Source organism: Microcaecilia unicolor, chromosome 5 (genome assembly GCF_901765095.1).
Source record: "Microcaecilia unicolor chromosome 5, aMicUni1.1, whole genome shotgun sequence".
NCBI classification, from domain to species: domain Eukaryota; kingdom Metazoa; phylum Chordata; class Amphibia; order Gymnophiona; family Siphonopidae; genus Microcaecilia; species Microcaecilia unicolor.
In genome coordinates, this window is record NC_044035.1 from 173,160,016 (window position 1) to 173,187,001 (window position 26,986).

Below are 26,986 nucleotides of genomic sequence, written 5' to 3' on the forward strand. Positions count from 1 at the left end.
TTGCTGCTCAGAGCTGGAAACAAGGAGCAGGGAGCAGCAGCAGTCTATTTACTTGGCTGGCAGGGCTCAGCATCCCCACCAGCAAAGTAAAAGATAATTCAGCAGGGGGCCCAAGCCCACATTTTGGGAGCCAGTTGTTAAAGTAGCCATGGAGGGCCCTACTTTAACAACTGGCTCCCAAAATTCTTAAAAACTTAAGAACCGGCTCTTGCGAGCCTGTGAGAGCCTGCTCCAGCACACCACTGCTCCACACCAAACCATTCACTCCTGGGCGACTCTCTGCTCCCCCCCCCCCCCCCATTCTAGTTTAAAAGCTATTCTATCTCCTTTTTAAATGTTAATGCCAGCAGCCTGGTTCCATCCCGGTTAAGGTGGAGCCCATCCTTTCGGAATAGTCTCCCCCTTTCCCAGAGTGTTGCCCAGTACCTAACAAATCTAAATCCCTCATCCCTGCACCATCGTCTCAACCACGCATTGAGACTTCGGAGTTGTGCCTGCCTGAAAATGCTACCCTGGATGATCTGGACTTCAGCTTTCTACCTAAGAGCCTAAAATTGGCTTCCAGAACATCCCTACCACATTTTCCTATGTCGTTGGTACCCACATGTACCAAGATAGCCAGCTCCTCTCAGCACTATCTAAGATCCTGTCTAGGTGACGTGTGGGGTCCGCAACCTTCGCACCAGGCATGCAAATCACCAGGCAATCGTCACATCCACCAACCACCCAGCTATCTATATGCCTAATGATCGAATCACCAACTGCAACAACTGTCCTAACCCTTCCCTCCTGGGCAGAAGTTCTTGGACTCAACAGACTCACTCCAGCGATATTCACTCTATAGGACTCTATGTCGAGCTGAAGAAACCAGAATTGACAATGTATCCCTGCATCAAACCTATCAAATGATGACTTATTGCTGGGAAGAAAAGTCCTGAAATGCCCTTTGCTAGGCGGCAAGCTTACAAGCTTAATGCTTGCTTATCTTGGACTATTGTCATATTATTGGTCAAAAACCTCCTGTGCTCCTCCCGCAATCATTCAAAATTTCTTATTTTTAAATTATTTTTCGTTATCAATTTTCAAAATTTTCATTTTAAATACCAGCACTCAACTGTACTTCAAATCAAACATTAGGTGTACTATTGCTTAAATTATAGCACTTAGCTTCAAAGGCATTATAGTATTCTCAGTTTTGTTCTCCATTCCTTTCCTAATAATTCCTAACATTCTCTTTGTTTTCTTAGCTGCCGTTGCACTGAGCAGAGGGTTTCAATGTATCATCAACGATTACACCTAGATCTTTTTTGTGGTGGTGGCTTTTAATGTGAAACCTGGCATCATGTAGTTTGGGTTCCTCTTTCCTACATGCATCATTTTGCACTTGCTCATATTAAATGTCATCTGCCTTGTGGATGCCCAGTCTCCCAGTCTTCTAAAGTCCTCTTGTAACAGGAGACAAGAGGCAAATTGGTTCCAAAGGCATGACAGCTTTATTGCTAGCAATGAACAGCACTGAGTACTCTCAGGATACTGTGTGTCATAAATCATCTGACACTCACATTTATACCTCCCTGCTGGGCCTGCGCATAAGGCCCCTTATACATCACATTTGGCATGCGCAGTAAACATTTGTAGTTCTCACAGTGCACTCTAGTAGTTCACAGTACATACACACGTCATAACACTGAAATGATACTGGCAAGAGAAACGAAACTTAGCATCCTGCTCTACACACACACATACTACAACGCTCCTTTCTTGCAGAGGAGATAAGGTTCGCTAGGCTCAGGAATGCAGGATGGGGGTGGTAACTACGTGCAAACTGAATTCTGTGTGCAAGCCTTAGCAACTAACGTTACAAGCTGTTTATCTAATACCCCTGCATCCTGTCTCACATAAGTATCAAGGTCTGACAGGTTGCGGTTAAGGCACATTGCAAGAGAACTTAAATGTTCAGTACATTCAAGTATAAAGTATGCCACAAAGGCAGAGTCCAGAGGTTATATACATAAAGTAAAGTTCATCAGTAGTATGCACAGAGCTGGGGGTCGTCCCCTTGGTCTAGTGGTATCCAGCGTTCAGTAATCCACTCCTACACTCCTACAATTCCCCCCTTTTGATACTTGAACATCCATTCTGGTGGAGAGTATCACCTTCACAACCCTGAAAGAGAAGGGAGAGACAAGAAAAGTTAGTGGGGAGGCAACAAGAGAGCCCTAGGCCCTTGCGCAGCCGTTGGTTGCTTCGCCGGGGTTGAGACGGAGGGTCCCTAGTGGAGTCCCCCCCCCCCTTTGTAGCCGGGCTTGTGCTGTCACAAGGGCGTCGGCCCATTAATTGCCTCGGGAGAACAGAGTTCTGCCTCATCCACATCGGATTGCGGTATGGGGGAATACATTTGGAGGGCCAAAAGTTGGGCGGCTGCTCAACGGTCAGCGATGCCTTCCATGGTGGAGCGGAGACACCTGAGAACAAAGGGGAGAGACAAGGGTATTAATAAGCAGGACAACAAGAACAGGCCACCCATAACGAGGATACCCTTGAGGCTCCCAGAGGTCGGTAGCCAGTTGGTTAAAGAGGGATCGGTTAGCTCTCTCCACTATTCCACTACTCTGGGGTCTCCATGCACAATGTAACTTCCAATCGAGACCCAGCCTTGTACTGAGTTGTTGTGTTACTTCGCTGGCGAATGCAGGACCGTTGTCGGAGTTTATCTGTCTGGGAAGGCCGTATCTCGGCAGGAGGTGATGGATCAATAAGGAAGTGACTTCTTTCGCCATTTCCGTTCTGGTAGGCTGGGCCTCAATCCATCCGGTGTAGGTACACACGGCGACGAGAACATGACCTGGCATAGGACCGGGCCCCGTTCTTGGGTTGTTCCGAGCACAAGTTGCGCATTGGCTGGAAGCATTTTTGGTCCACAGGGACAGTTTGTTGATGTAGTAGGTCTTCTCGAGTAGGCGCCCCAGGGCGTCCCTGCCCAGGTGGGTGCGGTCGTGAGCCTCCTTGGCCACCGTCCAGGCCAAGGCTTCGGGTATCCATATGCGCCCATCCTGTAGTACCCACCAGCCATTGCGTGACTCCAGGCCCTCTTGCCGGGCCCACTCAGTCTCTTGTGGGGCATAGATAGGGGTCTCTGTGGGGAGGTGAACGACGAGTACAGGGTCAGAGGAATGAGAAAGGTAAGGGAGTCGACTCGCCCTTTTTGCAGCGTCGTCTGCCCGCTGATTTCCCCGGGCGATAGGGTCCGTCCGGCCTGTGTGGGCCCTGCAGTGCATCACAGCCACTTTCTTGGGCTTCCAAACAGACTCGAGTAGCTGGCAGATCTCAGTGGCATTTGCAAGTCCCTTCCCCTCAGCTGTCAGAAATCCCCTTTCCTTGTACAAGGCCCCGTGCACCTGGAGGGTGAGGAAAGCGTATTTGGAGTCGGTGTAGATGTTCACAACTTTTCTTCCAGCCCACAGGAGGGCTCTGGTAAGGGCGACCAGCTCCGCTTTCTGGGCTGACGTTCCAGGCGGCAGGGCCATAGCCTCAATCACATGGTCTTCAGACACAACAGCATAGCCCGCTCTTCGAATGCCCTCTATCACCTGTCTGCTTCCATCAGTGAACTGGGTGATACCCCCTTGCCAGGGTTGGTCCTTGAGGTCAGGTCTGCTAGAATGCACAGTGGCCATTACCTCTTCACAGTCGTGGAGTGGTGGTTCAGGGGCCGGAAGGAGGGTAGCGGGATTAAGGTTGGTTGTGTCCAGGATCCGCACCTCCGGATTTTCGCACAGGAGGGCCTGGTATTTAACCAATCGGGAGTTGGTCATCCATCTAGGCCCGTGGCTCTCGAGTAGGCCGCGGATAGTGTGGGGCGTCGTTACAAGGAGCGTCTGGCCGAAAGTGAGTTTATTGGCTTCGTGTATCAATAAACAAGCAGCCGCGATACTTCGGAGGCAACCCGGCCACCCTCGTGCAACGTTGTCCATGCCCTTGGAGAGGTATGCTACAGGTCGTTGCCAGGTGCCGACCAGTTGGGTAAGGACCCCAAGTGCCAATCCCTTCTTTTCGTCGATGAACAAGTGGAACGGCTTAGTCACGTCTGGCAGTCCGAGCGCTGGTGGGGCTACAAGGGCCTCCTTGAGGTCCTGAAGGGCTTTCAGTTCGTGCTTCTCCCACTGGAGATTTTGGCCCTCGAGTTCAGGTCCTTTCAGTTTGGCGTACAAGTCTTGGGTCAGGTCAGCGAAGTTGATGACCCAGATCCGGCAGTATCCAGCTGCTCCTAGGAGTGCCCGCAATTCCTTCTTATTTGCAGGAGTGGGTTGGTTGCGAATGGCTTGGGTACGGGGTGTACCGAGCCTCCGGGTTCCTTCTCGGAGGCGAAATCCCGGGTACGCGACTTCGATGTCGCATATCTGTGCCTTCTGTCGGCGGGCTCGGTACCCTAGGGCTTCCAGGGTTGTCAAGAGGTAAAGGGTAGCTTCTGCACAGTCCGTGTACGTTTCCCGGGCCACCAACAGGTCGTCCACGTATTGAACGACTGGCCCATACTCGTCCTGATACATCTTCAAGTCCTGGGCAAGTTGATCACCAAAGAGGGTAGGCGAGTTCTTGAATCCCTGGGGAAGCCGGGTCCATGTAAATTGCTGCTTACTTCCTGTCTGTAAGTCTTCCCACGTGAAGGCAAACAACTTCTGGCTGTCGACAGCAAGAGGGATGGAGAAGAAGGCGTCCTTCAGATCAATGACGCTATACCACTTGGTCTGGGCTGGCACTTGGGACCGGATGGAGTAAGGGTTCGGTACTAGGGCAACTATGTTGGCTACCTGGTTGTTGACTTTCCTCAGGTCCTGGACGGGTCTGTACTCTGATGTTCCTGGCCTCTTAACGGGCAGCAGTGGGGTGTTCCACGCAGATCTGATCGGTTTGAGGACCCCTTGTTGAAGGAGTTTCTGTAGATGAGTTTGCATACTATGCCGGGCTGCATAAGGGATGTGGTATTGTCCTTGGTTGACGACTTGAGCATTTGGTTTGAGTTCAATCCAGATGGGGATGGCGTTAATGGCCAGTCCACCGGGGTTCACTTCTGCCCATACGTTGGGTACCCTAGCCATTAGGGCTCTCCTCTGCCGTGCGAAAGGGGTGTCCTGGCAGTAACGACAGTCATCAGGGCCTGCAATTAGGGGGGCGTGTAGTCTCCATTCTTCCCGCACAGGGCAGATGAGCGTCACCGGTCGATCTTCAAAATGAGCTTCTACTTCACCCATGGTCTTAAACTTCAAGGTGGCTTGGAGTTTGCACAGTAGGTCTCGGCCAATCAGGGGGACTGGACATTCGGGGATATGTATGAACTGGTGAGACACCATCGTCCCTCCGATCTGGACTTGGCGTTCCTTGAGGAGGGGAGCAGTGAGTGACTTCCCAGAGGCACCCACAATCGGTATGGTTTCTTTCGTGGCCGGGGCGATGGCAGTGGTGATAACAGATTGCTGGGCCCCAGTGTCTAGTAGGGCCCTCATCAACTGCGTCCCCACACGGATCTCCACCAGAGGGTCAGTGGGGACGCTGCCCTCCCGGTCCCTTCATGCGGTATGGTCCCGACGGTTTGACCCTCAGCGGTTCGATAGTCCCACGCAGGGGCCGCGGTGGGTGCTTCCGCGTCTAAGAGGTTCTGTAAGTTGGCATGGCCCGGGTGGGCGTCCCGGACAGCTTGTTCCATATTCTGTTGTAAGAGGCGGCGCTCTTCAGTGGTCAGGATATGGGCGCTCAATTGCCTAAGGTCACCCCATGTCGGGTTATAACTGTATATGATGCCTTCCACCAATTCTATCAGCTGTTCGGGTTTCTGGTCGTACGAAGGCCCATGTAATTTCCAGTTATACAAGTCGGCACTGGAGAAGGGAACGTGGCTGTAGACGGTTGACTCGATGGGCTGGCCCCCTTCTGCTGCCGGGTTAGGGGTATAGGTGGTAGATTGTCGGACCGGGTATAGGTCAGTAATTCCCCTCCTGCGGCTGGAGGGGAGGGTGTTTCGCGGACTCGATTGGGGAAACCGAGTAATTTTCTTCACGACCCTTTGGCTCTTCCTTGAGGTTGCGGGGCCTGTTGACTCGGGCGAGCCGGGTCGGGAAGTGTCTTCAGCGTCCGACTCCGACTCGGCGGCCTCGGCGTTATTCTGGCCCTCTATCACGCCCGCGAGGTCGGGGTACAGGGGGGCGTAGGGAGGGGGCGCAATATCATCTTCGTAAGCCTCTGTCGTGGCAAGTATCGGGGCCTTCGGAGGCACCTTTTCGGGCAAATCCTGAACTTTCCCTCGGGTTTCCTTCGGGGGTCTCATTCTGGGAAGTGTATTGGTAGCACAGGGCGTGGCCTCGGTCTTAGCAGTGGTAGTACGGGGCGTGGTCTCTAGGGGGGCGGTCCCTGTCGGCCCTACGGGGGCGGTCCCTGCGGCCTTCGAGACGGCAACGGTTGCCGGGGTTTGGAGAGCGAAGGCATGGGTCTGCAGGGCTTTCAGGGCTGCCTCGTCCGCACGTCAGTTGCCCCGGGCTATGGAATCTGTCTTCCCTGTGTTACTCCAAACGATAAATCAATTAATCAGAACAGGGCCTCTATCTAGGCCTCAGGGCATAAATGATAATAATTCACTCAATCAAACCCTTAACAAAATGCCATTAGCTCAAATTTCATGCTTCTTTTGATAGGTAATACAGAATAAAATGAATTCCTATTCTGGCCTATCCCCAAAGAGTATAGTCCTGTTCAAACACTTCCACATATATCCACTTCCACAACCCTTCTATCTAACTTACAAGTGTACTTTCGTAGCATATAATCATGTACTCCTGCCATGTGGTTATTCACACTATTCACACAACTTGCACATTGGCAGTATATCTTTTACAAGCTTCAAACATCTCAGTAACCTTTCAATGACTGGGAACTTGCTTCCATCTTCTTCACAATGTGATTCCCTATGATTTAAAACTTACATTTAGATCTTTATCATGGTACACCTCACCTCTCTGGACAACCTGGTTTAAGCATCCAGCTAAAATCATGAGACATATGATTTATGGAGAAAAGTTAGAACAAGGTTGATGTCAGCAAGGTAGGCAGGTGCCTAGAAATGTTCTATAGCAGCACAAAGCATTCTCATTCAAGGTACATTAACAACTTCTTAATCTGAGCATTCAGCTAAATTCCTTTACCCTGGAGGGGGCAATATCTCTGGAGTCCCAATTGCCCAAGGTAAAGTAACACAGATATATATTTATCACAAGCATGATGAATTAAACACATTAAGAGGCTCATTTTCAAAGCACTTAGCCTCCCAAAGTTCCATAGAAACCTATGGAACTTAGCCTCCCAAAGTGCTTTGAAAATATGCCTCTAAGTAGTTTAGTAGACAAACGGTTCCTTGCATAAATCACATTATTAAAACAAAAGTCTGTAATTGTGAGTCTTGTCTGTCTGCCCTAGTTTAGACCGCAAGCTCCTTTGGGCAGGGACTGTCTCTTTTTTTCTTCTTTCTTTCCCAAAGCAACTTGTGCATGTAATACACACAAAGATCAGCAGAGGGAGCAAGTCATCAATAAAAGAAAGAAGAGTGACATCATAAGCAAACAACTGAACACTGAAACAACGAAAATCCACATGAAACCTAAAACTTATCTCTCTGAAATGTCAATTACCTGGGGTACAGAACATACACGTGGGATATTTCACTAGACAAACATTTATTGTACAAATCCTACTGAGGTAGGTACAGAGAATAGGCAAGAAATAGTCTGCAAGTCTCATGAATAACTTAGGAATTTGCATCCCTCCTCTGCCGTGGAGGAAAACAAATTTAGTGCAATACAATTAAGCAGCTGTGATTTGCACTGCCTATCATAAGGTTTGCATAAAAGGCAAATTAATCATGGCTACAGGCAGCTGATATGTCCCTGAAGAAAAGCACAAACTGGACCCCTTTTAACAACCAGATTCAAGAAAGATAAACAACATTATCCCCAGCAACGAAATCGTGGTGCTGCATATACAAAGCTTGCACCGTCTGCTGTAGAATACATAGTTCTCCTGTTCCAGAGAAACAAAATCTTATCTCTCTATGTAAAAGGCAACACGTCAAAACGTCATGACGTCGAGGGCGGAGCTATAACACTTGAGGGCCGAAGTGCGAGGCAAACGCGAACCCCGAACAAGTAACGCAAGTAGCTCCGAGGGACGGACGGAGGGAGGGGGCCCCTTGCTAGCGTCCGTTTCATTGCACTCAGAAACGGACATTTTTTTTTCCCTAGTATCTTATAATAACTTCTAACATGATGCAACAGTTAAGTTCAAAGGGTCATATCACTCTGTTAACGTGCACCCGGAGTAATTATTTCCTCGAGCCCACTCCCACCACCGGCTGTGGTCTTATGAGTGGGTCCCAAACCCCGGACTGCTTTTACGCTATAGCAGCCTGAGACAGCCTGCACTCCTCAGCTGCTGAACAGTATCTGGTTCTCAAGCATGTTATCTAAACACATTCCATTCTACAGCTCATGCAGCTCGTGTACACAAGGTCATGGAATCTGCAGTTCAGAGAAGCCTGAGAGTCTACATTTAGTTCACCATCACTCAACTTTCTTTCATACGCCACAAGAAACCCTCCCGTTCGGTTTCTTCGCAAAAGCCTAGTGAGTTTCGGGACCTAGTCCGTATTAGTCACTGGCTAAAAGAGGGTGATCACGCCTCTTCTTCGGTCCTTACTGGGCCGGTCACTACGCAGAGTATACTCGCCTGTCTGTCGTCGTCGTTGCAGGCCGCGCCGTCGTACGCGTCTCTCCAGAGAGAAAGAAAAAGGTGTCTTGCCGGAACCTCACAGCCCCACTTCCAGTCAGCCAGAATCAATCGGCCCTCCGCCGGGAGATGGACGCTGAAATCAGCGGTGGCCACTCACCACCTTCTCGGGAGGGGGTCGATGACCCGACCCGACTGCAGTGGGGGAGGGGAAAGAATATAATCCATTTCCCTTTTGTGGTCCCATCTGGGTCGCCAGAAATGTAACAGGAGACAAGAGGCAAATTGGTTCCAAAGGCATGACAGCTTTATTGCTAGCAATGAACAGCACTGAGTACTCTCAGGATACTGTGTGTCATAAATCATCTGACACTCACATTTATACCTCCCTGCTGGGCCTGCGCATAAGGCCCCTTATACATCACATTTGGCATGCGCAGTAAACATTTGTAGTTCTCACAGTGCACTCTAGTAGTTCACAGTACATACACACGTCATAACACTGAAATGATACTGGCAAGAGAAACGAAACTTAGCATCCTGCTCTACACACACACATACTACAACGCTCCTTTCTTGCAGAGGAGATAAGGTTCGCTAGGCTCAGGAATGCAGGATGGGGGTGGTAACTACGTGCAAACTGAATTCTGTGTGCAAGCCTTAGCAACTAACGTTACAAGCTGTTTATCTAATACCCCTGCATCCTGTCTCACATAAGTATCAAGGTCTGACAGGTTGCGGTTAAGGCACATTGCAAGAGAACTTAAATGTTCAGTACATTCAAGTATAAAGTATGCCACAAAGGCAGAGTCCAGAGGTTATATGCATAAAGTAAAGTTCATCAGTAGTATGCACAGAGCTGGGGGTCGTCCCCTTGGTCTAGTGGTATCCAGCGTTCAGTAATCCACTCCTACACTCCTGCAATTTTTTACAGTTCTTTTGTGATTTAACAATAAGTTTAAAGCTGGATAAAGAGGAATACAGCCAATGCAAGGAGGAAAGGAGATTCCTTACCCTAGGATAAAGGAAGAAATGAGATGCAGTTCTGTTCAGTTTTTAAACTTCCTATTTGTATATACTGATCTGTTTGAGAGTTTGAAGTCTGTAGTAAATTTCCCCATTTCAAAATAAATACTAGTCTAGACTTTGGGTTTGTAAAAGTGTAAGACAGTGGCCAGAGTGAGCTATCCAAGGAGTCAATAGCCTCCTAGCTAAGTTAGTCCTGACCTAGGACTCCAAATCAAAGAGATGAAAACCCTACAGTTCATAGACTTATCTCCCTTAAGTGTATACCCCAACTCTCCTTATAGTAAACCCTAGAGGTGAGGGACTCCTGGGTTAAACCCTTTTGAATATTGACCCATTTATATTTAATTCTGTTATAGAATTTTTTGTTGGAGGCAATTATTGAGGTTTAATTAACATTAGTGACTCCCTTGTAAAACCTAACTCCATGGTCACCTCAAGAAGTTGTTGCTTTCTTGTTGATTTTTTTTCAGGTTCGTAGCCACTCATATTGGTCTGTTGAGCCAAGTGAGGGGGTGATTCCACCAGGAACTGACTTGACACTGACCCTGGTGGCTAAGTTGGATGACACAGTGAAATTTTTTGATAAACTGCAGCTGGTTATTGTAAACAGCAACACTTACACCATCCCAGTCCAGGCCAAAGGAATTGGAAATACTATTTTGACAGACAGACCCTTTGCTTCTGGTCTAAATCTTGGAATCCACTTTGGGTAAGTCACTTTTACAAATATCATGCTTATGATCATTATTCCAGCTCCCAAGCATGATTTATAGAAATGTAAATGACTCCAGGGAGAGAAAGTTACTGTGTGTAGTTAATTTATTGGATGAAGACTTACTTGTATGTTGTTTTGCTAAAGCCCTTGCGTTTATGAGAGCACCTACCATACTGCCAATATAATTGTATCACTGAGTAGTTACTTAAGATAATAAATATTCAGGTTAATATTCAAATGCCACTGTCAGCATTTGTTTTAAACACGTCTATCTGGATAATAGGTGCTGCTGAATATACAGATAGTGATATTCAGCCTTTTGCTGTCCTAAATTATACCACTTAGCTATACAAATAGGGGGAGATTCTATATATGTTGCCTAAAAAATCAGTGCTAAAATCAGTGCCTACTATGTGTATTCTATAATCTAGATGCTGATTACAGAATACACATAGTTGATATTTCAGTGCCCAACGAAAATGTGCTGCAAGTCCCAGCGCATAGATTTAGGTGCACTGGGCCATATTCTATAACTAGGCATAGAAATTTCAGAATGCCCATTTCCCTGCCCATAGCCACACCCCTTTTGCTTGTGCATATTAGAATTACAGTGCATATTGTTACAGAGTACACGTAGAGGGGCATAATCGAATGCAAACGCCCATCTCCATGGGCGTCTATGTCCGAGAACGGGTACGTGAAGGGGCGGGACAGACCGTATTTTCGAAAAATATGGGTGCCCATCTTTTTTTTCGATAATACGGTTTGTGCCTAGCAAATGCATCGGATTTGTGCGGATTTGATCTGGGCGGTTTCGTTTTTCAGCGATAATGGAAACTGAAGGCGCCCAGCTCAAAAACGAACAAATCCAAGGCATTGGGTCGTGGGAGGGGCCAGGATTCGTAGTGCACTGGTCCCTCTCACATGCCAGGACACCAACCGGGCACCCTAGGGGGCACTTGTAACAATTACAAAAAAATTAAATACCTCCCAAGTCCATAGCTCCCATCCCTTGGGTGCTGAGTCCCTCAAATCCCACTGCCCACAACTCTATACCATTACCATAGCCCTTATGAGTGATGGGGGGCACCTAGATGTGGGTACAGTGGGTTTTGGGGGCGGATTTAAGGGCTCCCATTTACCAGCACAAGTGTAACAGGTAGGGGGGATGGGCCTGGGTCCACCTGCCTGAAGTCCACTGCACCCACAAACAACTGCTCCAGGGACCTGCATATTGCTGTGATGGAGCTAGGTATGACATTTGAGGCTGGCATACAGGCTGCAAAAAAAAAGTTGTTAAAGTTCTTTTTTTTTTTGTGGGAGGGGGTTAGTGACCACTGGGGGAGTCAGGGGTGGTCATCCCCGATTCCCTCCGGTGGTCATCTGGTCATTTAGGGCACTTTTTTGGGACTTGTTTGTGAAAAAAAGGTCCAAAAAATGACCCAAATTCGCGGTAAAAACGCCTTTCTTTTTTCGATTATTGGCCGAAGGCGCCTATCTCTCCTTGGCCGATAAACATACCCCAGTCCCGCCTTCACCACGCCTCCAACACCCCCCCCCCCCCCCCCCCCGTCAACTTTGCCCGTTTCTGCGACAGATTGCAGTTGAAGACACCCAAAATCAGCTTTTTGATTATACCGATTTGGGCGCCTTTGCGAGATGGGCGACCATCTCCCGATTTGGGTCGAAATATGGGCTCCCAACACTTCGAAAATAAGGCTGTTAGTGAGTTATGCATGTAAATTCTAATTATTGCCAATTAGTGCTCATTACTGCTTGTAGAGCTGTTGTCAGCGCTGATTAGCTTATTAAGCTTGTTAAGTTACGTGCATTGTTATAGAATCCGTACTGATTTCAGCACGGATCTCTAGGCACACTATATAGAATCCGGCAGATAGTAGCTAAATATCACTGACTATCCATAGAGTTAGGTGGAATGTTTATGGTCCAACCTTGGCCACCCCTACACTACCAGGTAGTGTCAGGGTAACCTGTAAGAATTTTCAGTGGCACATAGCAGCTGCTGCTATACATTTAAGTACTTTTGAATACTGGGCCAGTTTATGGAAATTTCCATGCTGGAGTGGCCCAAGAGCTCCCTTGAAATTTGTCTTTTCTGCTGTGCCCAATGGACACATTTTCTTTAGTGGCCACAATAGCTGAAGAGCTTTTGAGAAATTTTAAGCATTGTTAGTCCAGAGGGCAGCTTATGAACCTCAACATGTATACGCTGGAGAAGAGGAGGGAGAGAGAAGATATAATAGAGATGTTTAAATATCTCAAGGGCATTAATGTACACGAAGTGAGCATTTTTCAACTGAAGGAAAACTCTGGAATGAGGGGGCATACGATGAAGTTAAGAGTGAATAGGATTAGGAGAAATTTAAGAAAGTGTTATTTCACGGAAAGGGTGGTGGAAGCATGCAATGGCCTCCTGGTGGAGGTCGTGGAGTTGAGGACTGTGTCAGAATTTAAGAAAGCTTGGGATAAGCATGTGGGATCCCTTAGAAAAAGGAAGAGTTAGGGGTTACAGAGGATGGGCAGACTGGATGGGCCATTTGACCTTTATCTGCTGTCATGTTTCTATGTTTCTTAAAGCTGGCTTTTCTGTCAGTTACTACTCTTAATAGCTTCACTAGTTAGAAATTGCAGCATTTCCTAAATTTTATCAAATTTTCAATGATTCTTCCTTATTGTTCTCATGTTTCTTTAAGTGAGAATGTGTAAACAGTCCACTTAGCTGAAAATGTTTTGTTTCTTCAGACCAGTTCTCTGATCACAAAAAGAAAATTAAATATATTTAGGCCAGTTTTTAAAAAGCACTTAGATGCTGGACACCTGTACAAAACATTTAAGTGCCTTTAGAAAAAATACAGCAGTATTATATGTATTGCACTGTACATATATTCTGCTTTACACAGAATAGAGAATGACACGGGGGGGTCAAAGTTTTTTCCTGTCCCCGCCCCGTCCCAGTGGGTTCTGTCTTCATCCCCGCCCCATCCTCGCAGGCCTTATATCCATCCCCGTCCCGTCCCCGCAGGTTCTGTCCCCATCCCTGCCCTGTCCCCATGGTCTCTGTCCTCATCTGCAGAAGCCTTGAACACTTATGATTTTATATTTAAATCTTTTTATTAAAGTATAAAAAGGAACAATATGCTGTGCAACTGTTGTGTATAAATTACAAATAGAAAACAATAATAACAATGAGCAGCTATAATAACCCTCCTTCCCACCACCACCCTCTACCCTTCCAACCTCAACAATAGGTGATTTGTACTACACCAAGGAATCCAAATTCACACTGTTAAAATGTCCAACCCATACAACCCATTCTATATGCCCTAGAGGGGAAAAATATGCCCTATGAAGCACTGTTATGATTTTCAAATTTGTGGATAAATAAGAAGTCATCAACAATTTCAGGAGTCAATCTAGCTCTCCTGTCTTCCATAGTCCTTCCTAGAATAGAAGTTGTCTTCTTAGAAGATATGCTGGTAGCAGGATGTACAGGATCCCCCATGCAAATTTTGCTAGTTGTGGCCAGTATGTTTTCTTGTTTTTCCAAAAAATCAAAATATCTGTGTAGGCATCACTCAAACATAAATAACAGTCCAGTTCATTAACAGGCCTCAAAGTAGAAAATGACATGGGGACAAAGTTTGTCCCCGTCCCCACCCCGTCCCTGTGGAATCTGTCCCGGTCCCCATCCTTGCGAGCTCTTACCTTGTTCCCATGCCATTCTCTAAAGCAGACAAAGCAGGTTTAAGCCATTCGAGCAATGAGGCTGAAAATGCATATAGGGGTCAATATTCAAAGCAATTTTTGCAGACAGGAAAGGCTCCTGCTCATTTAAATTGTGTGAAACGGGCTTTCTGTGATATTCAATGGCACTTAACTGGGCAGTGCCGCTGAATATCGGCACTAACTAGTCATGTAAAATCCAGCCATTAGAAGGGCAATTCTGGATAGAGTTGAAAAAAAGCTGACAGGAATGCGAGTACCAGTGCTATTAAGTGCCAGTGCCAGCATAACTAAGTGGGCAGATAGGACTGTACAAAAGGCAGTCCTAATTTTGCCCATTTAGCTATGCAGGTGCCAGCACTGAATTTCTGCCAGCACCTGCATAGCTTCTGGGTTGTGGCCAGAATCTTGATCCATGTTCCCTTACCTCTCCATCTCCCTGGGCAAGAGCTAACCCAAACCTGGTTCTGGAGGCACCCCAGCTAGTCAGGTTTTCAGGATATCTACAATGCATATTCATAAGAGAGATCTGCATGTACTGCCTCCACAACTAACCTTGCTCTACCCTTTCCCCCCTCAAGAGAAGCTGCCCCTCCAGAAACACCTTCCCCCCCCCATAGAAGCCCCCCTCTAGGCCTACCTTCACATTGCCTGGTGGTCTAGTGGCCTTTGGTTAAAGAGTGATGTCCACTCACTGCTGCCCATGCTGGCTCCAGCATCAAGATGTTATGGACTTTGGTGCAAGAGTGATGTCCACTCGCTGCTGCCCATGCTGGCTCCAGCATCAAGATGTTATCTGTAAAAGTAACAAGCATAATAAAAGAAATGTAAGAAGTAAATCATAGGCAATTGGTAGCTCAGCTATTTGGAGAGGCTAAAGTGGGTGGGGCAGGAATGGGGACCGAGTCCATAATTGTCTGACAACATTCAAAAAGAAAGGTTAGCAAAATAGTTGCAGGTAATACCTTTTATTAAATTTATATATTAGATATGTTTCAAATGCGAAAGACTAAAATGACAAGAAAATTAAACAGTTCAAACTTCAGTAGCTATCTATCTATCTAGATCTCTTAGGCAACTGAATTAAAGCATAGATGATGCTTATACCTTCATAGAGGCCTGCAGCCAGTCTGTCTCCTCCTGTCGCATCTCTCTCACCTGCTCTCAGCCAGTATACCTCTGTTCTGTCTGGCATCCTACTTTTCCTCAGTCAGTCTGCCTCTCTCTATCCCTTTCTCTCCCATATCCCATTTGCCTACACCCAGCCTGTCCCCTTTCTCATGTCTTAACTTGCCCTCAACCAGTCTGCCCCTCTTTTTCTCTCACACACTGTCACGGCTCTACCATGCCCATCATGCCATGGCTCACCTGGAGTTGCTGCAAGGTGCAGGCTTTGAGTCCTGCTGTATTCCCCAATGTTTCCTACCACTTCAGCTGTGTGTGGCCCCAGCTTCCAGTTTCCAGTCTTCAGCATCCAGCTTCCAGTCTTCAGTCTCCAACTCCAGCTCCTTCTTCCTTTGTCTGGCTTCCAGCCTCCGCCCACTGCCAGTGCCCTCCTCTGTACCTGTTGATTCGGACAGTGAGTATGAAGTCCAGGACATTCTTGATTGTAGAAGACTGCGGTGTAAGCTCCAATATCTCATTACCTGGATGGAGTATTGTCCTGAAGAGAACTCCTGGGAGGCTGTGCTCCATGTTCACGCTCCTTGTCTGGTCTGACGGTTCCACCACATATTTCCCTAGAAATTCAAACTGGGGAGGGTATTTTTTTTTTTTGGGGGGGGGGGGGTGCTGTCACGACCCTGTCATGCCCCATCGAGCCATTGCTCACCTGGAGTTGCTGCGATATGTGGGCTTTGGGTCCTGTGAGGTTTCCCTTATCACTTCCACTGTGGGGTGTTCCTCACATTCTGAGGCCTGCCGAGAGTGCTGAGGGCCATCCTTCTGACGGGGGCATGCGTGCTTATGGTGCTGAATTGGAGTTTCCTGCGGGTGAGCTCCAGCATTGACATCAGTCCTTGGGCTTCTTTAGAGGACAATCTTTCCCAGCATTTTTGCCTTGCAACAGGTCTTCAAACCTCTTTTACCTGCCCCTGCCACCAGTTGTTTTCTTTTGATGTCCTTCTTGTGCCAGATTCCAGTCTTCAGTCTCCAGCTCCAGCCTTCAGCGACAGCTTCCAGCTTCAGCTTTCTGTTCCTTCTTCCTACATCCGGCTTCCATCTTGCAGCCTCCCGCCCACCTTAGTGAGGGTGATTCACCTATCATCGGTTAAGCTTCTGTCTCTGAACTACGGTCCTAGGGCTCATCAAACCTAGGGTGTGACACACATTTTTCTCTCTCACATTCCACTCCTCACAGCCATTCTGGCACACACACATATCTTCCCTTCTGCCCTCAGAGAGCTTGTCATGAGATTTGGACCTCCAGGATCAACAGATTCATCATGAATCTTGGTTCTCAAAATGTCTGGGAGCTTGGTGGCTGCATAGTGCAGTTAGAAGGCATGGTTTGTGTGTGGATGGGGGGGGGGGGTAAGAAAACTACTGGACAATAGAGGGAAGGAAGGAAGATGCTGGACCAAAGTGCAGAGATGCCAAGGGTGACCCATCTCAAAGAGTGTTGCATTCGAGGACCTTGGCATTCTGTCGGGCTTCTTCCCCGGGAGCACTGGGTTCGTGAGTCCTTGGGCCACTACCGTGGAGCGGCAGTGGCAGGCAAGGTCACCTTCAAGGTAGAGACGAGGCAAGACTGGACTGGAACCCCGGACTGGAGTTCTGCACAGGAATACACAGGACTGGAACGCACCAGATGGGTGCGCACTGGAGTGGAGCCCGCTGCACTGGAACACACTGGAATGGAGCCAACTGGACTGGAATGCACTGGAGTGGGGCCCACTGAACTGGAACGCACTGGAGTGGAGCCCGCTGGACTGTAACCCGCTGGACAGGAACACACTAGACCTAGGCTTCACCTATGCTTAGCCACCGTTCCCCAAGGGTTGAGCCCTCAGGTTCGGGCAGCCGGCAGGGCTTACAGGAAAACCGGAACTGGAACTTGCAAGCAGGAACAACAGGAATCAGGATACAGAAGTGCCCCCAGGCACCTAGGCAAAAGCAAGGCAGACAGGCAGGGAATGTCCGGGTTCCGACAGTAGGCAGGTTCAAAGCAAGTCTCAGGGCAGGCGGCTAGCAAAGCAGTAGTCGGGGTCAAAGCAAAGTCTCTGGGCAGACGGCTAGCAAAGCAGTAGTCAGGATCAAAGCAAAGTCTCTGGGCAGGCAGCTAGCAAAGCAGTAGTCAGGTTCAAAGCAAGTCTCTGGGCAGGCGGCTAGCAAAGCAGTAGTCAGAATCCTGTGCCGAAGGAATGGATCCTCAGGAGCTTAGTCAAGATCGGGAGGCGGGGCTGGTGGTTGGGAGGCAGGGATAGGGCTGGGCAGACTTATACGGTCTGTGCCAGAGCCGGTGGTGGGAAGCGGGACTGGTGGTTGGGAGGCGGGGATAGTGCTGGACAGACTTGTACGGTCTGTGCCAGAGCCGGTGGTTGGGAGGCAGGGCTGGTGATGGGGAGGTGAGGATAGTGCTGGGCAGACTTATACGGTCTGTGCCTGTGCCAGAGCCGGTGGTTGGGAGGCGGGGATAGTGCGGGGCAGACTTATACGGTCTGTGCCCTGAAGAGCACAGGTACAAATCAAAGTAGGGTATACACAAAAAGCAGCAAATATGAGTTATCTTGTTGGGCAGACTAGATGGACCGTGCAGGTCTTTTTCTGCCGTCATCTACTATGTTACTATGTCAGGTTCAAAGCAAGTCTCTGGGCGGGCGGCTAGCAAAGCAGTAATCAGGTTCAAAGCAATGGTCAGGTCAAAGAGCAAGACTATGGCTGGAGCTCCAGTATCAAGTAGTACTGGCAACAGACAGAACAAGGGCTGAAGCTCCAGAAGCAAAAGAAAACACATACGGGAAAACCAGAAAGCTAAACACAAGAAAACTAGTAAAGCTGTACACAAGCTAACAGGAAAGCTATGCCCAAGCTAACCAGTCATACGCTAGAAACTCACACTAAGCAAACACAGGAGAACTAGTAAAGCTGTACACAGGCTAACAAGCAAAGCTGTGCCCAAGCTAACTAGTCATACACTAGGAACTCACACTAAACTGGACACGGTAGCAGTGCACAGAGCACTCTAACATACCAGGGACCTTAGACGATGCAAAGGCTGCAGTCTCTAAGTGCTTAATAAAGCCCTTCAACACCAGAGGCGAAGCTGCAGCAATCTCTAAGTAAATACGGAGGCTGTTCAGGCACAAACCACAGAGCAGATAGAAAGCACAGTGAAACACAGAGAGGCTTCCCACACCCAGGTGTAGTGTAGTGTAGCAATTAGAGTCATGCTGGAAGCAGCCAGCACACACAGAGAGAGAAAGAGCTAACCCAGGCAACACCCACAGGTGCAGTATAGTGAAGCAATTAGTGTCATGCTGCTGGATGCAGCCAGCACAGAGAGCCAGAGCTAGCTCAGAAAGGACAGACAGAAGAAACAGGAGCCAGCTAGGAAGCTGACCCCCAGGAACAAGGTAAGTCTGAGGGTGGTGAAGAGTGACTTCATGCTGGCAGAATACCACACCTTATTCCCATGTACAGAACACAGAGAGACCCTCAACAAATACGAAACAAGGGACCACACACCAGTAATAGATATATAAAGGCACAAAACTGAACAGGAAATCTCAAGACGTCTGACTCTGCATACATCAATACTGATGAAATTAAAATGCAAAATATTAGAGATGCATATTTCCAAAAGCTGACATATTCTAATTAACAAATTCAGAATACAATACTCAGTGCTTTTTTTGTAGGAAAAAAGGTACCGGTACTCATTATGGGTAACCTTAGGGGTGGGGTCACTATCTATGGCTCTGCCCTATGGTACTCACAAATAAACCATCTGCAATGAGTGTGTAGTTATAACAAAGAAACTATCAAACACATCACTCCAATATAGTGTCACACTGGGGATTCAGATCTGAAGGATAAAATATATTAAATTTTAAAAAATAGCCTCAGTGTAACAGGGAGCCTGACTTTTATACTCCACTGTAAATATTACCATTACAGGCTTCCACCACCTTCCGAACAAAAACACAGAGAAAAACTCCCAGAATATTTCAAAAATTCTAAAGAAGTGGGAGAAAAGTCTGTGTTTAAAAAACAGAAGGGAGGGTAACACAATTTAACACAATACAGATCCAAATACCCACAACACTAAATCTCACTATGAATATAAATCGCCCAAATAGACACTAATTAGCAATCCCTCACTAGACTAAAATCCTCATTCAAACAGAGAAGCCTTCCTGCAAGTAAAGAAAACTCAAAATAGAGCAAAAACTTTATAACATTGCTAGAATTGCTTAAACTTCCATCCTTACTAATGAATGGATTTAATTCTGACAAAAAGTAAACTTTACTTAGCTCAGAACATCCAAATTGTCCTGACAGAAGTGCAGCCTCATAGGATTTTCACAGTCTGTGGGGTTTCTCCAAAATTAAAGTGTCCAATTTATATTATCCTTCTGGCAAAAAATGTCTAATTTCCTTGTTTCTCGACAGTAGGAAATCCTTCTGTTTCGCTATCTTCAATGTCATACTCGGGTCCATCACAGCAGTATGCAAGTCCTTGGAGCAATTTTAGTGGGTGCAGTGTAGGGTTACCATATGGCTCCAGAAAAAGGAGGACGGATTGAGCCAGCCGGGTTTTACTTCCATTGCTTTTAACGGAAAGCAATGGAAGTAAAACCCGGCTGGCTCAATCCGTCCTCCTTTTTCTGGAGCCATATGGTAACCCTAGTGCAGTGCACTTCAGGCAGGAGGACCCAGGCCCATCCCGCTCCCCCTACCTATTACACTTGTGGTGGAAACCTACCAGAAACCCACTGTACCCACATCTAGGTGCCCCCCTTCACCCGTAAGGGCTATGGTAGTGCTGTACAGTTGTGGGTAGTGGGTTTTGGGGGGCTCAGAACAGAAGGTAATGGAGCTATATACCTGGGATCAATTTCTGAAGTCCACTGCAGTGCCCCCTAGGATGCCCTTTTGGTGTCCTGGCATGTCAGGGGGACCAGTGCACTATGAATGCTGGCTCCTCCCATGACCAAAGGGCTTGCATTTGGTCATAAGTACATAAGTAATGCCACACTGGGAAAAGACCAAGGGTCCATCAAGCCCAGCATCCTGTCCACGACAGCGGCCAATCTCGTTTCTGAGATGGGCGTCCTTGGTTTCCATTATCGCCGAAAATCAGAAACGACCAAGTCTAAGGATAACCTAAATGTCAAGATTTGGGTGTCCCCGACCGTATTATCAAAATGAAAGATGGATATCTATCTTGTCCCCGCCCCTCCACCGGGACATTTTGCGAGGGCATCCTCAGCAAAACTTGGGTGTCCCTTTCGATTATGCCCCTCTATGAGGAAAAGGGTGTGGAGATGTGTTAATAAAGTTTGCTTTTTTTTTTTTTTTAATTCTAACTGTGTTTATCAATATCCTACAGTTCCTCTTTTAAACCCAATCTTTAAGTTACCAAGCACAAAATAGAATAATGTGACTTACCCACAGAAATGTCCTCTTCTCTCGGAACTTCTTAGAAAGAAATTTATGGGACCTTTCCTCTCTATATAGTTTGGATTCGAAGGAGACTGTGTCAAGCAAACCCTTTGAAGGTAGCTCAGTAATCAGTAATCAGATTGCCCTTAGTAACCTTTGCAACCTTTACAAATATTCACCATCCATCTTCCCTCTGCCTCCTTATCCACCCTGTCCAGCATCTCCCCTTTGTGTCCCTGTCCCTATCCTTCTTCCATGTTCAGCATCTGCCCACTCAGTGTCACTACCTCCCCTATATAGAGCATCTCACCCCATGTCTCTGTCTTGCCCTGTCCTGCATTTCCTCCCTATGTACCTATCCCTCCCCCAGTGATTGCCTCTGTGTGACCCTATCACATGCCTCACTCCCCGTGGTATCCAGCATTGCTCTTGTGTGTCCCTATCCCTTCTCTGTCCAGTATTGCCCCGCTGTATCCTTTCCCTGTGCTCTTCTCTGTCTCCCTATCCCTCCCGTCTTTTTTCCCTTCTTCCTGCACCTCCCACCATGGGTCTAGTATCTCTCCCCTTCTTTTCCCAGACACCTCACTCCACTCTCACAGTCTAGTATCTCTCCTTCCTGAGTCCAGTGTCTCTCTCCCTCTCTTCCATCCAGCATCTTTACTCCCTTTCTTTCCCTCTCCCAGTCTCCACTCTCTCTTTTTCTCCCTCCCCTCTTCTCCACCCCCCTCCTCATCTGTCCTTCTCCCTCCTCCTTCTGGGTCCAGTACATCTTTCTGTCTGACCCCCTGCCCCCTCCTTCCCTCCTGCAGGTCTAGCAGCTCTCCCTTTTCCTTCTCCCCACTCCCCTCTCATGGTTTTAGCATCTCTCACTTTCTCTCTCTCTCCCTCCCCATTTTCCAATGGTCCTTCTAACTTACCTTGATCCCCTCCTGTAGTGGCACTGCAGTGATTAAAGCAGATGTCTCCTCTGATGCAACTTCCTGTTTCCATGTCACAGGGATGGCCGATGCCCCAAGACAGCCTGCTTTAATCACTGTGGTGCCGCTACCAGTAGTGAGCGAGGCAAGTTAGAAGGACTGTGGGGAGGGGGTAGAAGAGGGAGAGATAGCAGCAGCTTCAGAGAGCATTTTCCATCTCACAGATAGGCTGCAGAGAATACCTTCTCCTGCTTTAGACTTAGCCTGGCCTCAGAATGACATCCTATAGTATATCTCCTATCAAACTGAGCTCTCTTTTTCATCAAGCACTGCCATTTCCTCCCCTCACCCTCCCCACTGACAGTTTGAACTTCGTGGGTGTGGCTTGGATCTCTTTCAGGGAGAGAAAACTAACAACTTATAGCAGCAGCAGTGTTGCCAGGTGGGCGGTTTTACCGCCCAATTGGGCGGTTTTCCGCGACCCGCCGCGGGAAATTTTTGCCCGCGGCGGGTTGCGGTTTTTTGGGCTGGTTTTTGTGCTTCGGGCGGTTTTTTTCGGCCGCGGGGGGGCGGGGTTAGTGACGTTTTTGGGTGGGGTTAATGACGTTTTGGGCGGGGTTAGTGACGTGGGAGGCGGGGCCGATGACGTGGGAGGCGGGGCCGATGACGGGGAGGCGGGGCCGATGACGGGGAGGCGGGGCCGATGACGTAAGAGGCGGGGCCGATGACGGGGAGGCGGGGGCGGGGTTTATGACGGCGGGGGCGGGGGTGATGACGCGGGGGTGGGGGTGTCAGGGGCGGGGTTTGTGTTTGGGCGGTTTTTGGGCTGTTTTTTGGGCTCCAGTGGGCTGGAAAAAAATTTTCCACCTGGCAACCCTGAGCAGCAGCTTCAGAGAGCATTTTCCATCTCACAGATAGGCTGCAGAGAATACCTTCTCCTGCTTTAGACTTAGCCTGGCCTCAGAATGACATCCTATAGTATATCTCCTATCAAACTGAGCTCTCTTTTTCATCAAGCACTGCCATTTCCTCCCCTCACCCTCCCCACTGACAGTTTGAACTTCGTGGGTGTGGCTTGGATCTCTTTCAGGGAGAGAAAACTAACAACTTATAGCAGCAGCTTCAGAGAGCATTTTCCATCTCACAGATAGGCTGCAGAGAATACCTTCTCCTGCTTTAGTACATAAGTACATAAGTACATAAGTAGTGCCATACTGGGAAAGACCAAAGGTCCATCTAGCCCAGCATCCTGTCACCGACAGTGGCCAATCCAGGTCAAGGGCACCTGGCACGCTCCCCAAACGTAAAAACATTCCAGACAAGTTATACCTAAAAATGAGGAATTTTTCCAGTCCATTTAATAGCGGTCTATGGACTTGTCCTTTAGGAATCTATCTAACCCCTTTTTAAACTCCGTCAAGCTAACCGCCCGTACCACGTTCTCCGGCAATGAATTCCAGAGTCTAATTACACGTTGGGTGAAGAAAAATTTTCTCCGATTCGTTTTAAATTTACCACACTGTAGCTTCAACTCATGCCCTCTAGTCCTAGTATTTTTGGATAGCGTGAACAGTCGCTTCACATCCACCCGATCCATTCCACTCATTATTTTATACACTTCTATCATATCTCCCCTCAGCCGTCTCTTCTCCAAGCTGAAAAGCCCTAGCCTTCTCAGCCTCTCTTCATAGGAAAGTCGTCCCATCCCCACTATCATTTTCGTCGCCCTTCGCTGTACCTTTTCCAATTCTACTATATCTTTTTTGAGATACGGAGACCAGTACTGAACACAATACTCCAGCTGCGGTCGCACCATGGAGCGATACAACGGCATTATAACATCCGCACACCTGGACTCCATACCCTTCCTAATAACACCCAACATTCTATTCGCTTTCCTAGCCGCAGCAGCACACTGAGCAGAAGGTTTCAGCGTATCATCGACGACGACACCCAGATCCCTTTCTTGATCCGTAACTCCTAACGCGGAACCTTGCAAGACGTAGCTATAATTCGGGTTCCTCTTACCCACATGCATCACTTTGCACTTGTCAACATTGAACTTCATCTGCCACTTGCACGCCCATTCTCCCAGTCTCGCAAGGTCCTCCTGTAATCGTTCACATTCCTCCTGCGACTTGACGACCCTGAATAATTTTGTGTCATCGGCGAATTTAATTACCTCACTAGTTATTCCCATCTCTAGGTCATTTATAAATACATTAAAAAGCAACGGACCCAGCACAGACCCCTGCGGGACCCCACTAACTACCCTCCTCCACTGAGAATACTGGCCACGCAATCCTACTCTCTGCTTCCTATCTTTCAACCAGTTCTTAATTCATAATAATACCCTACCTCCGATTCCATGACTCTGCAATTTCTTCAGGAGTCTTTCGTGCGGCACTTTGTCAAACGCCTTCTGAAAATCCAGATATACAATATCAACCGGCTCCCCATTGTCCACATGTTTGCTTACCCCCTCAAAAAAATGCATTAGATTGGTGAGGCAAGACTTCCCTTCACTAAATCCGTGCTGACTTTGTCTCATCAGTCCATGTTTTTGTATATGCTCTGCAATTTTATTCTTAATAATAGCCTCCACCATCTTGCCCGGCACCGACGTCAGACTCACCGGTCTATAATTTCCCGGATCTCCTCTGGAACCTTTCTTAAAAATCGGAGTAACATTGGCTACCCTCCAGTCTTCCGGTATTACACTCGATTTTAGGGACAGATTGCATATTTCTAACAGTAGCTCCGCAAGTTCATTTTTTAGTTCTATTAATACTCTGGGATGAATACCATCAGGTCCCGGTGATTTACTACTCTTCAGCTTGCTGAACTGACCCATTACATCCTCCAAGGTTACAGAGAATTTGTTTAGTTTCTCTGACTCCCCCGCTTCAAATATTCTTTCCGGCACCGGTGTCCCCCCAATTCCTCCTCGGTGAAGACCGAAGCAAAGAATTCATTTAATTTCTCCGCTACGGCTTTGTCCTCCTTGATCGCCCCTTTAACACCATTTTCGTCCAGCGGCCCAACCGACTCTTTGGCCGGTTTCCTGCTTTTAATGTATCTAAAAAAGTTTTTACTATGTATTTTTGCTTCCAACGCTAATTTCTTCTCAAAGTCCTTTTTTGCCCTCCTTATCTCCGCTTTGCATTTGGCTTGGCATTCCTTATGATCTATCCTGTTACTTTCAGTTGGTTCTCTTCTCCACTTTCTGAAGGATTGTTTTTTGGCTCTAATGATTTCCTTTATCTTACTGTTTAGCCACGCCGGCTGACGTTTAGTCTTTTTTCCCTTTTTTCTAATACGTGGAATATATTTGTCCTGAACCTCCAGGATGGTGTTTTTAAACAGCATCCACGCCTGATGCAAGTTTTTTACTCTGCGAGCTGCTCCTTTCAGTCTTTTTTCACCATTTTTCTCATTTTGTCGTAATCACCTTTTCTATAGTTAAACGCTAGCGTACTTGATTTCCTAGTTTCACTTCCTTCAATGCCAATATCAAAACCGATCATATTATGATCACTGTTATCAAGCGGCCCTCGTATCGTTACCCCCTGCACTAGATCATGAGCACCACTAAGGACTAAGTCTAGTATTTTTCCTTCTCTTGTCGGCTCCTGAACTAGCTGTTCCATGAAGCTGTCCTTGATTTCATCAAGAAATCTTATGTCCCTTGCGTGTACAGATGTTACATTAACCCAGTCTATATGCGGGTAATTGAAATCCCCCATTATTATTGTGTTGCCCAGTTTGTTTGCGTCCCTGATTTCCTTTAACATTTCCGCATCCGTCTGTTCGTCCTGGCCAGGCGGACGGTAGTACACTCCTATCACTATCCTTTTCCCCTTTGCACATGGAATTTCAATCCACAGTGATTCCAAGGAGTGTTTTGCTTCCTGCAGAATTTTCAATCTATTTGATTCAAGGCTCTCGTTAATATACAATGCTACCCCTCCACCAATCCGATTCACCCTATCACTACGATATAATTTGTACCCCGGTATGACAGTGTCCCACTGGTTATCCTCCTTCCACCAGGTCTCAGAGATGCCTATTATATCTAATTTTTCATTTAGTGCAATATATTCTAACTCCCCCATCTTATTTCTTAGGCTCCTGGCATTCGCATATAGACATTTCAAACTATGTTTGTTGTTCCTAAGTACATCATGCTTAGTACTTGACAGTATTAATTGGCAATCTTTTGTCTGATTTTTATTGTTATTTAAAGATACCCGATCTACTACAATCTCTTTTGCAACCTCACTATCAGGATACTCTATCTTCCCTGTTATGGTGATATCTTTGAAAGATACCTTATCCCGAACCATGCTCTTTTGAGCGACTGTCGGCCTTCCCCCCATTTCTAGTTTAAAAGCTGCTCTATCTCCTTCTTAAACGCCGATGCCAGCAGCCTGGTCCCACTCTGGTTAAGATGGAGCCCATCCTTTCGGAATAGGCTCCCCCTTCCCCAGAATGTTGCCCAGTTCCTAACAAATCTAAAGCCCTCCTCCCTGCACCATCGTCTCATCCACGCATTGAGACTCTGGAGCTCTGCCTGTCTCTTGGGCCCTGCGCGTGGCACAGGTAGCATTTCAGAAAATGCTACCCTGGAGGATCTGGATTTCAGCTTTCTACCTAAGAGCCTAAATTTTGCTTCCAGAACCTCTCTCCCACATTTTCCTATGTCATTGGTACCCACATGTACCAAGACAGCGGACTCCTCCCCAGCACTATCTAGAATCCTATCTAGGTGACACGTGAGGTCCGCCACCTTCGCACCAGGCAGGCAAGTCACCAGGCGATCCTCACGTCCACCAGCCACCCAGCTATCTATATGCCTAATGATCGAATCACCAAGTACAACAGCTGTCCTAACCTTTCCCTCCCGGGCAACATTTGGAGATATATCCTCGGTGCGAAAGGATAATACATCCCCTGGTGGGCAGGTCCTGGCTACAGGAGTACTTCCTACTTCACCAGGGTGATGCTCTCCTTCTAGGAGACCTCCCTCCTCCAAGGTAGCACAGGGGCTACCTGACTGGAGGTGGGACTTCTCTACAACATCCCTGTAGGTCTCCTCTATGTACCTCTCTGTCTCCCTCAGCTCCATCAAGTCTGCTACTCTAGCCTCAAGGGAACGGACACGTTCTCTGAGAGCTAGGAGCTCTTTGCATCGGGCACACACATA

General features: G+C 47.6%; 1 protein-coding gene across 1 annotated transcript in view; it reads left to right on the forward strand.

Annotated features, from left to right (window-relative positions):
• Nucleotides 1-26,986, forward strand: part of HYDIN (HYDIN axonemal central pair apparatus protein) — a 2,443,906-nt gene that overhangs the window by 671,714 nt on the left and 1,745,206 nt on the right. Inside the window, exon 25 of the mRNA XM_030205004.1 lies at nt 10,269-10,507. Coding sequence (XP_030060864.1) covers nt 10,269-10,507 — 239 coding nt within the window. The remainder of the gene's footprint in view (nt 1-10,268; nt 10,508-26,986) is intronic.